The sequence below is a fragment of the Schistocerca americana genome, chromosome 4 (genome assembly GCF_021461395.2).
Source record: "Schistocerca americana isolate TAMUIC-IGC-003095 chromosome 4, iqSchAmer2.1, whole genome shotgun sequence".
Taxonomy (NCBI): domain Eukaryota; kingdom Metazoa; phylum Arthropoda; class Insecta; order Orthoptera; family Acrididae; genus Schistocerca; species Schistocerca americana.
In genome coordinates, this window is record NC_060122.1 from 774,990,418 (window position 1) to 775,006,053 (window position 15,636).

Sequence of the window (15,636 nt, forward strand, 5' to 3'; positions counted from 1 at the left end):
GAAGGTACCTGGATTTGGTTAAGTATGATTTTGAAGTAATAGGTTTAACATCAGAAGAGGCACCAATGTTAGCACTGAATAGGGGATCATGGAGGAATTTTATAAGTGGGCTATGCTCCAGACTGAACGCTGAAAGGCATAATTAGTCTTAAATGATGATGATGATGATGATGACATCTCTCCGTTCCTGAGAAAAACGATTCTTAACAGTCAGACAGAGAGAGATGGACGGACAGACAAAAAAATTGATCCTATAATGGTTTTGTGACTGAGGCACAATACCCTAAAAATGAAATATATGATCAACACCAGAAACAAAATAAAGGTGGAGAGGCATTGGGCTGTTTGCAGTGTTTGAAACAGTAAATCAGTGTGTGGAATGCTTATGAAAGATAATATGGGACCAACAGAGAAAAAGGTAAGAATTGCTGCAGGTAACAGGTGCTATTACAGCTTCCTTAACATGTTGCAATCCTCCAATAAGTCAAGACAGCTGAAGATGACAGTTTACAAAATGATTATTATGTATGTTATGTAAGGGTCCGAAATATGGATAATAACAATGACAACGACGACAACAACAACAACAACAACAACAACAACAACCATTCCAGAACTGCATGAACTCAATATCTACTGTGGTTGATGGATTTTTATCAAGGCACAAAGGTTATAGTGGTTGGGACATGTGCACGGAATGGAAGAACAGCTAGTGACAAAAAAGGTAAACTATTTGCAAAGCCAGAGGGTAGCTGCTCAGTGGGGAGACTACGAGTGCAATGGCTGGAAGATGTACAGACACATCTGAGAAGGTGATGGGTGCAGAACTGGAGACTGCTGACAAAGTCTAGAGATGATTGGAAGAGAAAGATAGTCAACAGGGTGCGGGCCCCTCACAGGCTACAGCACCAGAAAATAAGTAGAAGAAGAGAGAAGAGGAGACTTCACTTGTCTTCCTTGTTCTTCATTACATGACAAGTACTATGAGTTTCACAATGTCCCTTTTTATTTACAGACTGTCCGGCATGATGTGAAGTAGAAATGTATACAGAGGGTCCCATTTCTCAGTTCTTTGACATATTAAGGATACAGTTCTACAACATACAGCACTTTGTTTTTTGATGAGCTTTCACATCTATGTTCACTTTCTTCTCTCAACACAATCTTTAACACATTCTACCATATTATAAAAAGGACAGATTGTTACTCACCATAAATATGGCCTGTTGAGTTCCAGACAGGCACACTAAGAAGACTATTAAGCATTATAGGTTTCAGCCAAAGCCATCTTCAGCAAAAAAAATGCACTCACATCTTGTACAAACTACAGACACAACACATTCTCTATCTTATCTGTTCAGCATTAAGCACACTCATGTTATCACATCATTCAAATTAATGTCTCTACTGTCCTATCTCATTACTCTAAAAATACATATTTGAAAACAAAAGTTAGTGTTTCTGTTTTAATATTTTCTTTTCTTTACGTGCAATAACGACTTTCTGATGAGTATGCTATACATAGTAGTTTTACCTCTTGCGTTTTAACTTCTCCATTTTTATGTGCAACAGAACCCGATGGATGCTGTCGCTGCTGATGTGACTGCTGCCCAGGCATCTGCTGCAGCTGCTGCTGTTGGTGTTGTTGTTGTTGCTGCTGCTGCTGCTGCTGCTGCTTGCGTGATGTATTACTGCTATCTGCACGCAAGGCTGAGACTCTTCCACCTGATGCAGTTCGTCTAGCTTGCTGGGTCATAGCCAATTTAACCTGTCTTAAGTCCAGACTGCGTGATCCTGAACTGCTTGTAGAGCTGTGCTGTAACATACATATTAAAATATCTGGTGTATACACAAGGTTAATTATGGTGAGTTTTCCCTAGGACAAAACATAGTTGTTCCAACAATCCTGCAGAATAAAAGTTTTCCTACCCCATTTTAAAAGAGAGCAGCAACATCAACAATGATATTAATAAGCTTCTGAATACAGATCACAAATGCAATTTGCAGATGCAGAGATAACTTCTTTGGCCATAAGGACTAAACACACCACCTGCTGGACATGAGGATTATTTAATATCTTTAACTCAAAACCCAAAACAATGTTGTCCTGGTATCTGAATGTCAAAGATGTCAAAATATGTGCATATGAGAAGAAGTAGTACTCTACCAGCGTCAAACACAAACTTACCCTCGCAGAAAGGCTGACATGACGTGACCTGTGTGTCTCATCACTTGGCATCAATACGAGACAAGCAGCTTCCTGAATCCTACGCTGCAGCTCAGGTTCCATTAGTAACCAAGAGGGGCTTCGGGCAGCACGGGGGGCCTGCCGCACCAGGCTGACTTCCACCCTTTTTTGTAATCGTTCTAACAGCTCCAAAAAGCACTGCAACAACAAAATACATCATACTACACTTAACCAAAATTTGATGATCTGCAGATGTTTTGCAGAAATATCTTATTTTGACAATATTTTATCCTTAATACTGCGAAAAAAAGGGGGAGGGGCGGTGGGGGAGGGTGAGAAACTGTGCAATGACACCAAATAACACTCATTCAAATACTATATATATGTGCTAAACGTAAACTGACAATACTGTTTTCTATTTTGCATTCAGGGACCAGCAGCACGGAATTGCTGACCAATAAGGGGTGCAGCAGCCGCTATGCCAGACCAGTAGCCGAAGAAGACTGCACCAAGCCACACCAGAGCGTGCACAAATACTACTGAAAGATTAGTTGTACCAAAGGAAAACTGAATCAATGACACTAATAAATTAAGAGACACAATTTCTGGGATCTACTTACCTTCACGAGACGAAATGTAAAGTAGTACCAATACACACACAAAAGAAGGATTGACACATTGCCTAGCTTTCAGAGCTAATAGCTCCTGGAGGTTGAGGAAGGTTAAGAAAGAAGGGTAGGTCACTCAGACCCGAGGATGAGAGATGCCCACCTAACGATTCACACAGTTTCCTTGATGCAGAACACACAGCATAAAGAAAAATATTTCTAATGGTTTCTTTTGATGCTCCTTTTCTACAGCATCTGTCTCGATGTATCAAAGTCCCAAAATTTATTATGGGTATTCTGAAGAGGTGTTCGGTCATCGAGACTGCCGTACTACATGTCCAGTAGAAATTGTCCCAAATATATGTTTGAAAATATCTTTATTTTTTGCGGTTGTCAATTATTTGTGTATCTCTTCCCTCATATTACCATGACTGATTGAGAATATACTGTATTTAATCTATCCACTAGCTCTCTGTTGATGCTGACCATCTTTCCAGTGAAAACTCACAGTTAACTATTTCAAAATAATACATGCTGTTGCCATTTTCGTTTTCTCCATACAACCCTTACAGTTTGCTACTTCTCTTCACTTGTGATACAAATAATTAGTTTTGCAATATGTAATGCATTTCTTTCTTTCTTTCCTTTGTACTACTGAGGAGTGGGTCTGGCAGAAAAACACTCATTGTCTACACACTTTTGTCTTTCACATGGAGAATCACAATGGAACATTACCTCATTTTGGTTAAACTTATGAAGCTCCATAGTGTTCAAGCCAACGTACAGAGTGTAATCCATGTAAATTTATGCCCCCCCCCCCTCTCCCTCCCCCCTCCCCTTTCACCCCAATATCCAACTCCCTCTCTGGATTTTCACACATTAAAGAAGCTTCTTCACATTTATTCAATGGGAATTAATTAATTAAAATTGTTATTTCCAATAAACAAACGAATGATGAAAATATAGTGGCGAAGCTTTTTAATCGTGTGATACCCAACACATCAGCACTATAAGTAACTGTATATTTGCTGTTAATTTTTACTGGTTATCCCGAAAAAATGAAGGAAGTAAGGAAGAGAGATTATAGTGTAATACACAGAGGTGACAGAAATCATGGAATATGCACATACACAGGTGGCGACAGAGTCATGTACACAAGGTACAAATGGACAGTGCATTGGCAGAGCTGACATCTGTGCTCAGATGATTCATGTGAAGAAGTTTCCAATGTGACTTTGGCCGCAAGAAGGAATTAATAGATTTTGAATGCGGAATGGTAGTTGGAGCTAGCACATGAGACATTACATTTCTGTACTCATTAGGGAATTCAATAATCTGAGTTCCACAGTGTCAAGATTATGCCAAGAATGCCAAAATTCAAGTGTTCCCTCTCACCACAGACAATGCAGCAGCTGACACAGCCTTCACTTAACGACAGACAGCAACAGCGTTTGTGCAGATTTGTCATTGCCAACAGACACATATACTGGGTGAAATAATCACAGAAATCAATATGAGATGTACATCAAATGTATCTGTTAAGATACTGCAACAAAATATGGCATTAATGGGCTATGGCAGCAGACGAAAGATGCGGGTGCCTTTGCCAACAGCACAACCTTGCCTGCAGCACCTCTCCTGGACCCATGGCCATATCTGTTTGGTCCCAGGTGACTGGAAAACCATGGCCTTGACAGGTGAATCCCAATTTCAGTTGGTAAGAGTTGACTGTAGGGTTCGAGTGTGGTGCAGACGCCATGAAGCCATGCTGTCAACAAGGCACTATGCATGCTGGTGGTGGCTCCATAATGGTGTGGGCTGTGTCCACAAGGAATAGACAGGGTCCTCTAGTCCAACTGAACTTCTTGGAGACTATTTGCAGCCATTCATGGACTTCATGTTACTAACCAATGTTTGAATTTTTATGGATAACAATGTGCCATGTCACAGCCACCCAGATCAAAGACTGATTGTTGGGGACTGAATCAGATGAGATTGTTGTTGTTGTTGTTGTTGTTGTTTTTGTTTTTGTTGTGGTCTTCAGTCCTGAGACTGGTTTGATGCAGCTCTCCATGCTAATCTATCCTGTGCAAGCTTTTTCATCTCCCAGTACCTACTGCAACCTATATCCTTCTGAATCTGCTTAGTGTATTCATCTCTTGGTCTCCCTCTACGGTTTTTACCCTCCACGCTGCCCTCCAATGCTAAATTTGTGATCCCTTGATGCCTCAGGACATGTCCTACCAGCCGATCACTTCTTCTAGTCAAGTTGTGCCACAAATTTCTCTTCTCCCCAGTCCTATTCAATACCTCCTCATTAGTTACGTGATCTACCCACCTAATCTTCAACATTCTTCTGTAGTACCACATTTCGAAAGCTTCTATTCTCTTCTTGTCCAAACTATTTATTGTCCATGTTTCACTTCCATGCATGGCTACACTCCATACAAATACTTTCAGAAACGACTTCCTAACACTTAAATCTATACTCAATGTTAACAAATTTCTCTTCTTCAGAAACGCTTTCTTGCCATTGCCAGTCTACATTTTATATCCTCTCTACTTCGACCATCGTCAGTTATTTTGCTCCCCAAATAGCAAAACTACTTTACTACTTTAAGTGTCTTATTTCCTAATCTAATTCCCTCAGCATCACCCGACTCAATTCGACTACATTCCATTATCCTCGTTTTGCTTTTGTTGATGTTCATCTTATATCCTCCTTTCAAGACACTGTCCATTCCATTCAGCAGCTCTTCCAAGTCCTTTCCTGTCTCTGACAGAATTACAATGTCATCGGTGAACCTCAAAGTTTTTATTTCTTCTCCATGGATTTTAATACCTACACCGAATTTTTCTTTTGTTTCCTTTACTGCATGCTCAATATACAGATTGAATAACATCGGGGAGAGGCTACAACCCTGTCTCACTCCCTTCCCAACCACTGCTTCCCTTTCATCCCCCTCGACTCTCATAACTGCCATCTGGTTTCTGTACAAATTGTAAATAGCCTTTCGCTCCCTGTATTTTACCCCTGCCACCTTTAGAATTTGAAAGGGAGTATTCCAGTCAACATTGTCAAAAGCTTTCTCTAAGTCTACAAATGCTAGAAATGTAGGTTTGCCTTTCCTTAATCTTTCTTCTAAGATAAGTCGTAAGGTCAGTATTGCCTCATGTGTTCCAACATTTCTACGGAATCCAAACTGCTCTTCCCCGAGGTCGGCTTCTACCAGTTTTTCCATTTGTCTGTAAATAATTCGTGTTAGTATTTTGCAGCTGCGACTGATAGTTCGCTAATTTTCACATCTGTCAACACCTGCTTTCTTTGGGATTGGAATTATTATATTCTTCTTGAAGTCTGAGGGTATTTCACCAGTCTCTTACATCTTGCTCACCAGATGGAAGAGTTTTGTCATGACTGGCTCTCCCAAGGCCATCAGTAGTTCTAATGGAATGTTGTCTACTCCCGGGGCCTTGTTTCGACACAGGTCTTTCAGTGCTCTGTCAAACTCTTCACGCAGTATCGTATCTCCGATTTCATCTTCATCTACATCCTCTTCCATTTCCATAATATTGTCCTCAAGTACATCGCCCTTGTATAGACCCTCTATATACTCCTTCCACCTTTCTGCTTTCCCTTCTTTGCTTAGAACTGGGTTTCCATCTGAGCTCTTGATGTTCATACAAGTGGTTCTCTTATCTCCAAAGGTCTCTTTAATTTTCCTGTAGGTGGTATCTATCTTACCCCTAGTGAGATAAGCCTCTACATCCTTACATTTGTCCTCTAGCCATGCCTCCTTACCCATTTCGCACTTCCTGTCGATATCATTTTTGAGACGTTTGTATTCCTTTTTGCCTGCTTCACTTGCTGCATTTTTGTATTTTCTCCTTTCATCAATTAAATTCAGAATCCCTTCTGTTACCCAAGGATTTCTACTAGCCCTCGTCTTTTTACCTACTTGATCCTCTGCCGCCTTCACTACTTCATCCCTCAAAGCTACCCATTCTTCTTTTACTGTATTTCTTTCCCCCATTCCTGTTGATTGTTCCCTTATGCTCTCCCTGAAACTCTGTCCAACCTCTGGTTCTTTCAGTTTTTCCAGGTCCCATCTCCTTAAATTCCCACCACTTTGCAGTTTATTCAGTTTTAATCTACAGTTCATAACCAATACATTGTGGTCAGAGTCCACATCTGCCCCTGGAAATGTCTTACAATTTAAAATCTGGTTCCTAAATCTCTGTCTTAGCATTATATAATCTATCTGAAACCTTCTAGTATCTCCAGGGTTCTTCCATGTATACAACCTTCTTTCATGATTCTTGAACCAAGTGTTAGCTATGATTAAGTTATGCTCTGTGCAAAATTCTAACAGACGGCTTCCTCTTTCATTTCTTAGCCCCAATCGATATTCACCTACTATGTTTCCTTCTCTCCCTTTTCCTACTGTCGACTTCCAGTCACCCATGACTATTAAATTTTCGTCTCCCTTCACTACCTGAACAATTTCTTTTATCTCATCATACATTTCTTTGTCATCTGCAGAGCTAGTTGACATATAAACTTGTACTGCTGTAGTAGGCATGGGCTTCGTGTCTATCTTGGCCACTACAATACGTTCACTATGCTGTTAGTAGTAGCTTACCCACGTTCATATTTTCCTATTTATTATTAAACCTACTCCTGCATTACCCCTATTTGATTTTGTATTTATAACTCTGTATTCACTTGTTGACCAGAAGTCTTGTTCCTCTTGCCACCGAACTTCACTAATTCCCACTATATCTAACTTTAACCTATCCATTTCCCTTTTTAAATTTTCTAACCTACCTGCCCGATTAAGGGATCTGACATTCCACACTCCGATCCGTAGAATGCCAGTTTTCTTTCTCCTGATAACGATGAGATTTGAAAACGAAAATCAAATCTCTCCCGATGCAGTCCCCAACAATCAGTCTTTCCTTCTCATCCCATATGGTAAGCCTCCACTGACCCGCAGTTCTGGGAGGCTTTCCTGAAATCTCCCCCTTTTCCTAGACCTCTCCAGTCCTTTTCCTTCACCCCTCTTCCTTCCCCTTCAACCCTTCTGCCTGAAGGGGGAGCCACTGGATCCGAAAGCTTGCCAATTGCCACCGTCTTTTATGTGTGTGTTCTGCTGCCGTAGATTTTTATCTATACAATTAAATAATTTTGTCAATAATTGATTGTTTTCATTGTTAAATGAGTTAAAAAGGTTTACTCATCTTTGTGACTTGTGGCATGATCAAGTCTGCAACACTGCATGTAGCATACAAAAAAAGCCCCTCAACGGCTAAGTGCAACTGACTGTAGGTAAACTTCACAATACATAGGAAATGTAATTACAACAACTGTCTGTTCAATTGCATGAGTTCACTAAACAACATTGACTGTCAAGTCAGCCCTGGATGATGATCTATAACCATGGGGGTGAAAGCTGCTCTTCTATTTTCCAAGTAGGCTTCTGTCCATTGTCACCTGGTCATTGGCGGATTGTAATTGGCCAACAACTGGCCGAGGCGAAGTCGATATCTTCATCCCCAGTGCTGCCTGTGGCACTGATGGAACTTCTGCAAGTGGTGAGTCTCTGGCACTGGCACCAGCTCGCAACTTTGCGCCTGTGGTGCTTTTGCCCTGGCTGTGTCTTGTTCGGATGACACAGCAAATATAAAATGTAGACTGGCAATGGTAAGAAAAGCATTTCTGAATAAGAGAAACTTGTCAACATCAAATACAGATTTAAGTGTTTGCAATTTTTTTCTGTAGGTTTTCGTCTGGAGAGTAGCCATGTATGGAAATGAAACATGGACGATATATAGTTTAGAAAAAAAAGAGGATTGCAGCTTTTCAAATGTGGTGCTACAGAAGAATGCTGAAGATTAGATGGGTCGATAATGTAACTAATGAGGAAATATTGAATAAAACTATGGAAGCAAGAAATTTGTGACACAACTTGACCAAAAGAAGGGATTGATTGATTGATTGATTGATTGATTGATAGGACACATTCTGAGACATCAAGGGATTACTAATTTAGTACTGGAGGGATGTGTGGGAGCTAAGAATCTTAGAGGGGGGACCAAGAGATGAATACAGTACGCAGATTTAGAAGGCTGTAGGTTGCAGTAATTATTCGGAGATGAAGAGGTTCGCGCAGGACACAGCAGTATGGAGAGCTACATTATCAAAACAGTCTTTGGACTGAAGATCACAACAACAACAATTCAGATTCCTGTACTGCCATAAATAAAATATTGTCAACTCAATAAAATGCTCCAGTCCTATATTATGTCAAAGTTCACAATACAATTTGCACACAGTTTTACCTACATTAATACAATGCACCATATCCCACTTACTTGCAGTCGCTTCCAGTTATTTGCATTATGTGGAACATAAGATCACATTAAATTTCACCAGGAGATATTATCTGACTATGGATGTTTTATGGTGAGGCAATGCCTTGATTAATAATGTATTCATAGGCCATTTTTCTGCATTTTTTGGTCAAATTTAATATCTGTTTCATTTACCAAACAAGCTGGTTGAGAAACACCTTGGTGACTGCAGGGTTATCTATACACAAGGTGTGTGTAAAAAATTCAGTGAATAACCTCAGAAAATACAGAAAAGAAGAGTTACAAACAAAATACCTTTCCTGACATTCAATGTAATCACAATTAACTACTACATCCTTCTGACATTGGCTGTAAGGATGTTGGAAACTATCAGCAAATGGTTCTTGTGGAATAATTCAAAGCACCATGATCACCGGTTGCCTATTGGCATAACTGCAGAAGATGAGACCAATATGATCTGGAGACCAAGAGACAGCCTATGGCACGGTGATCATCATCTTCCCCCGCCCCCTCCCCCAAAGATAGTCAGCTGACAAAATGCAAGATTAATATAATGATGATCATCTTTCTTTGGCAGCAAGAGCTTAAGCCATCACAAACTTCTACCCAACAGAGGCAGGGAAGATGAACACCATGCCACTGATTCTCACTTGGTCTCCGCATCATATTGGTAGCACCAGGTTTCATCTACTGCAATGATGAGGATATCCAATACCATGCAACTGCAGTGCTTCAAGCAATTCCAAAAATAGCATTTGTTGACAGTTTCCCACAGCCTTACAACGAATGTCACAAGGGGTGTTGTAGCTAATGGTGATTACTCTGAAGGTCAGTACAGATATTTTGTTCGTAACCCTTGTTTCTCTTAGTAGTCAGTTAGTTAGTCACATGCTCCATAGACCACTTGAACGATTCGTGGAATGAGTCAGTTCACAGGATACATATTCATAATTAGTGTTAACATTGATGAACACATTATCATTTTTTTCCTAGTCATGCAACTACACTTACAAGCAAGATTTTTCTTTCTTTTCTTTTCTTTTTTTACTGGATACCAGTTTTTGAGCAGAAATTCATCAATGGAATAGACGAAGCTGTCTTTGAGAAACGATTTTAAATTAGATTTAAAACTTGCTTCATTACCAGTCAGACATTTTGTGTTATGGGACAAATTATTAAAGATTTTTAAAGTTTCATATTGAACTAATCTCTGAGCAACTGACAGCATTAACAATGGGTAATAAAGGTCACTTTTCCCTCTAGCATTGTACGTATGTACATCACTGTTTTTCTTGAATTGTGATGGATTATTTATGATGAATTTCATTAGTGAAAATATGTAATGTGAGGCGCAGTTAAAATGCCTAACTCCTTGAAGAGATACTTACATGATGTCCATGGATGAACACCACATATTATTCTTACTGCTTACTTTTGTGCAATCAATACTTTCTTTCCAAGTGAAGAGTTACCCCAAAAATTATTCCACAAGCCATTATTGTGTGTAAATATGCAAATTATGTAGGGAGACTGATACATTTGTTTGCAAGATTAGCAATTACACGAAGATCAAAAGTACCTGAACTTAATTGTTTGAGAAGCTCAGTAATATCCCTTTTCCAGTTCAAGTTTTCATCAAACTGTGCACCCAAAAATTTGGAGGACTGTACGATATTTACTGACTTCTGCACATGTGCTACACCAATTGTTAGTATGACTATTTGTCACACCGAATGTAGTGGTTCCCCCCCCCCCCCCCAAAATTTAGGGAGAACTCATTTTCAGAGAACCATAATTTACTGTTTTTTCTGTTGCTGTCTCTCTAATGGGATTTACTGCAAAACATATCGCCTGAGACCATTCATCGCAATTTACAGACAGACCTTGTAAATGAACAAATAAGGACAATACAAACTAAAATAAATAAGAGCACAAAGAGCAGTTTTGCACAAAATTATAAAGGTAATTCTTACTGTGTTCCAAAAATTCAAATTTTATAATTGCTCTCTAGGCTTTTATTAGCAGCAAAATAGAAAGACAGAAATAACTTACTGAACTCCATGGCACCTCTGGCTGAGGTTCTGAAGACTTTGCAGCACACAGTATGTGATGTAAATGGGCATAACTTTGGCATGCCTGGTCTGGTGGTAACCGATCTGTTGCAGCCATAAGGCTATCTTCCAATTGGCTGATGTTCCAACTTGAATCTTTTGCCAATGACAGAAAGCTGCACAATAATTGTGAATGCTAATAATGCTATACAAAATACTGGAAAACATTCACATTAATGCAAAAACACATGTAGGCACACCATATTGCCACTTCAATTAGTAACTTAACATAATTTGAAACACACTGTGTCCATACCACGCAGGACTCAAATTAATGACATCATAAAACAACAGTACATACTGATAGAGAGCACCGAGGATCAACTTGTAAAATGAGGTAATGATTCCTTTGGAACCATGCTCATAATCAAATCTGTGTATTAATTTCTTATTTACTCCTCACTTAGCTTGAAAATGCTGACTGCCATTCTACTGTTGGTGAAGCAAGCCTATTACTTTACATTAAATATATTATATCCCACTGATTATATAGAGAGGAGCCTCTGAGATGGGGAAAGAGATCATGGACGCCCATTGTAATACAATAGAATAAACTCTTATTTAACTGTGGTAGCATATAGAAATGATAATACTGAGACACATAGCAATACTGATGCCACAAACAAGAAATAATTTAAAAATAGATGAAAGTATGGGTTGAGCTGGTCTGCAGGTCAGAGAGCAGACAAGCCCCCCCACCCCAGGGCCCATATGCAATGAGAGGCACCTAACCCTCATCTGACCACCCAATAATCCAATGTAGGTGCAAGACAAACGGAATAAATAATTCCTTCAAACCAGGACAAGAGGAGATACATAGTAGTAAAAGTGAAATGGCTAAAAATGTAATAAACGTTTGTAGAAATGACAACAGTAAAATAAGGTGAGACAAGTAACTGGATCTGAAGGTGGGTTGGTGCAGCCGAGTGTCCCCCGGGACTTGGCATGTGACAGAGGAGTGTCCCTCCCACACCTGTCTGGCCCCATACCCATTATAGTCAAAGTATTAAAGATGGGAACAGAACCCACTCTCCAGGTAGAAGCAAAACATTTCAACTGTTCTTTCATCATCAGCTACTAGCAAGAATAAAGAGTGCTGCATGAAGGTACACTCCTCAAAAAGTAAGGTACGACAAAAAAGAGGACCAACTACATCTAAAAGTAATTAAAAATAGAGCAAAAGAGAGATGAATAGAGTGAGTGGCAAAGGAGGTAAGGTCAAGTGCCTACCAGGCCCTGTATGCAGCAGGAGACACCCAAACCCAAACCCAAACCACTGTGCCCTCACCCCAATAGCATTAGATCCAAAAGTAAAAAATCACATTCTTAGAGGAAATGGAGAAGCAGCTCAACTGTCCGTACATTATCCACAACATCAGATGCAAAGAACCCAGAAGATTGATCTTGACATGGACAGCCAGGAGGAGTGGGGCAATTTTCCATGTTGTGGGCCAGTGTCTGTGAGGTTCCACAACCTAAACACAAAGGTAAATCATCAAGTCAATTGAAGTTCTGTTTGTTTACAGTGCCAAATGCTGAACACTATCGATTTTTAGTTGTTCATTATTTGAACACATTAGTATTATATGTTCTACATCTACACATATACTCTGCCAGCCACCAAGCCATGTGTTATACGCAGTAGGTTACACTTACTAATATTGAGAGATAACTGCCAGTCATTATACCACGCATTTATTTGCTGCAAATTCTCATTGATTTGTTCACAACTTTTGTGTGATACTGCTTTCCTGTAGACTACAGCATCATTGGCAAACAAGCTAATGTTCTGGTAAAGTAAGGTCACAGCAAACAGAGGAATGAATGATATGCCAGTGAAACTCCCAGGAGTCAGTCACTGTATGAAGCGGTCAACTTATCAGTGTTGCATGAAGAAGCAAGACAAATTGTTTTCACACCCTCATGCAATGACAAGACCCGTCGTGTGGCCACCGACGAAACAAATTGCAGGCACTAGAACCAATCTGGCAACACTGCTGACTGCTGTTGAGTTCCTTTTTGTCCTAAATGCCACGATATCAAACATTTGGATGAAATATGCACTCAAGTGTAAAGTAAAGTCAACTGTGACTGGGGCAGGTACCAGAAATTTTGAGGACAATTGAGAACTGAATCAGCAAAATGCATGGAAGGGGAGGGGGGGGGGGGGGGGGGTGTAGCAGTGAGATAGAACAGGCCAAACATAATTGAAAAGAAGGAAAAATTTTAATCTACATGAGAGCCCATGTGTGCACTCTGTTCTTACCTCCTGGCAAGAAGTGGATGCTAAAGCCACCCTGCTATCATATCAGTAGTTAGGGGATTGAAATAATTAATTCAGTGGGAACATGTCACGTTAATCTGTCAACTGACAGGAACAGATATGAATATGCAGTGGAAGCACTACAGAAATGAGGTCAGGATTTTAACACCAGCCTGGGAAATGACTTTCTGTGCCAATTCCAGGATGTGGTTGACTACAATTCGCAGACAGTTCAATTCAGCGAAATAATTAATCACTTTGGCAGTGATCACACTAAAAGGATGTGAGGAACTCCAGGGAAGGTGCCCATTCCCCGAAATTCTGATGAATCATATATCCTGGTGTTAAGTGCCAACACCCATGGAACTATATGCAACGTTACAGGAAAAAGTCTCTGGGAAACAGCCAAAACCCAAGACCCTGATGGAGCTATTTCCTGGTTGACCCACTGACCCAGAATGAGATTCTGAATACACTTCAAGTACAAATAATATGAGATCTCTGTATGGCATAAATGGTAAAAAAGAGAATAAGTTTCTAAGTATGTCTAGACAGATATAGCATAAGGGACGCCGTAAAACCCTTGGGTCTATACTGGTCAATACACAGAAGATATTAGTGAGTTACCTCTTTACCTCTTGGCAGGGGAAAACAGTTTCAGAAAAATATAGAAGCAGAAATCAGAAATCACAGCCTATAAAAGAAGTCTACCCAATCACTTGCACGAAAAATTATTAAACTTGTCTGAGCCTGAGAAGGGGCATTTGTATCCAATCATAAGATGAATTTGCATGGTTGATTGAAGATAACATAGCCCACCATAAAATTTTGACTGGAGTTGCCAGACTGATAGCACAAAAGCCTTACAGAATTCTGCATCACTTGCAGTCAGTTGTGGATGAGAGTTTCAGCAACAACTCAATGCTGGAATTATACAGCCCTCCTCTAGTCCATGGGCATCATCAATAATGGTTGTCCCGAAACAGTCCATTAATGGTATAAAGACCCAACATTTATTTATGGATATAACACTGTAAACACAGTTAGAATGCCGCATATAGAGCCACTGCCTTGTATCAATTAAACATCAAATACACTGGGAACTGTAAATTCTTTAGCACTTTAGATATGAAATCACGGTACCTTCACCCCAAGAGACACTGAGAACTGGTTTTGTAGTGCCCTCCTAGGTATATGAGTTCTTAAGGATACTTTCAGTTTAAGGAATGCATCCACCACATTTCAGTGACATGCAAACTTGTTGAGAGGGTTGAGGCCAACAATGTGCTTAGTCTATTTAGATGACATTACTGTACCCTTTAGAACAATTGAAGAACATGCTAAATGGTTGTCAAGTGTACTGTCATGATTACAGAAAGCACATTTGAGCCCGAAATTGGAAATGCTTCGTGGCATCACAGGTTCTGTACCTGAGCTGTATAATTACATCGGTAGGTGTAAAACATGACCCATACGGTAGACAATTTTCCTGCACTTGGTATTGTCAAAGAATTACAGAATTTTATTGATTTTGCATATTTACATCATCATTTTGTAAAAGACTATGCCATAGTAACTAAACCATTAACAATGTTGTTGAAACCAGGAATAACATTTGGACGGACTGCAGAATGTCAGTCATTAATACAACAGATCAAAGATATGTTAATACATTCCCATTTGCTGATACACCCTGATTTTGAGAAGCCGTTTATATAGTCATGTGCCATTTGAATTTGCTGTAGGGTGCATTCTGAGTCAGAAACGGGACGGTGAAGAAAAACTGATTAGTTATGCCTATCGACAACTCAATAAGCTTTAAGTTAATTACAACGCAACAGACAGGAATTGTTAGCTTGGTGTTTGGAATCAATTACTTTAAGTGCTATTTGTAGGCAAGAAGTTCATGGTGGTAACTGACCATGCTGCCCTTTTGTGGCTACTCAATTTGAATGACCCTAGTAGTGTTTAACACGTTGGGCATTGAAGGTCAGTGAGTATGATTACAAACTATGTCATAAATTGGGAAAACTTCGTAAAAATGTCTCAAGTAGGAAGGTCTGTACAATGGAAGCAGATCAAATGCTTATA

At 39.8% G+C, this 15,636-nt stretch overlaps 1 protein-coding gene across 1 annotated transcript in view; it reads right to left on the reverse strand.

Moving 5' to 3' along the window:
- The window catches only part of LOC124612306, a 209,069-nt gene that overhangs the window by 32,157 nt on the left and 161,276 nt on the right, over positions 1 to 15,636 (reverse strand). The window contains exons 9-11 of the mRNA XM_047140422.1: positions 11,224 to 11,398; positions 2,189 to 2,386; positions 1,535 to 1,816 (exon numbers count right to left, since the gene is read on the reverse strand). Coding sequence (XP_046996378.1) covers positions 1,535 to 1,816; positions 2,189 to 2,386; positions 11,224 to 11,398 — 655 coding nt within the window. The remainder of the gene's footprint in view (positions 1 to 1,534; positions 1,817 to 2,188; positions 2,387 to 11,223; positions 11,399 to 15,636) is intronic.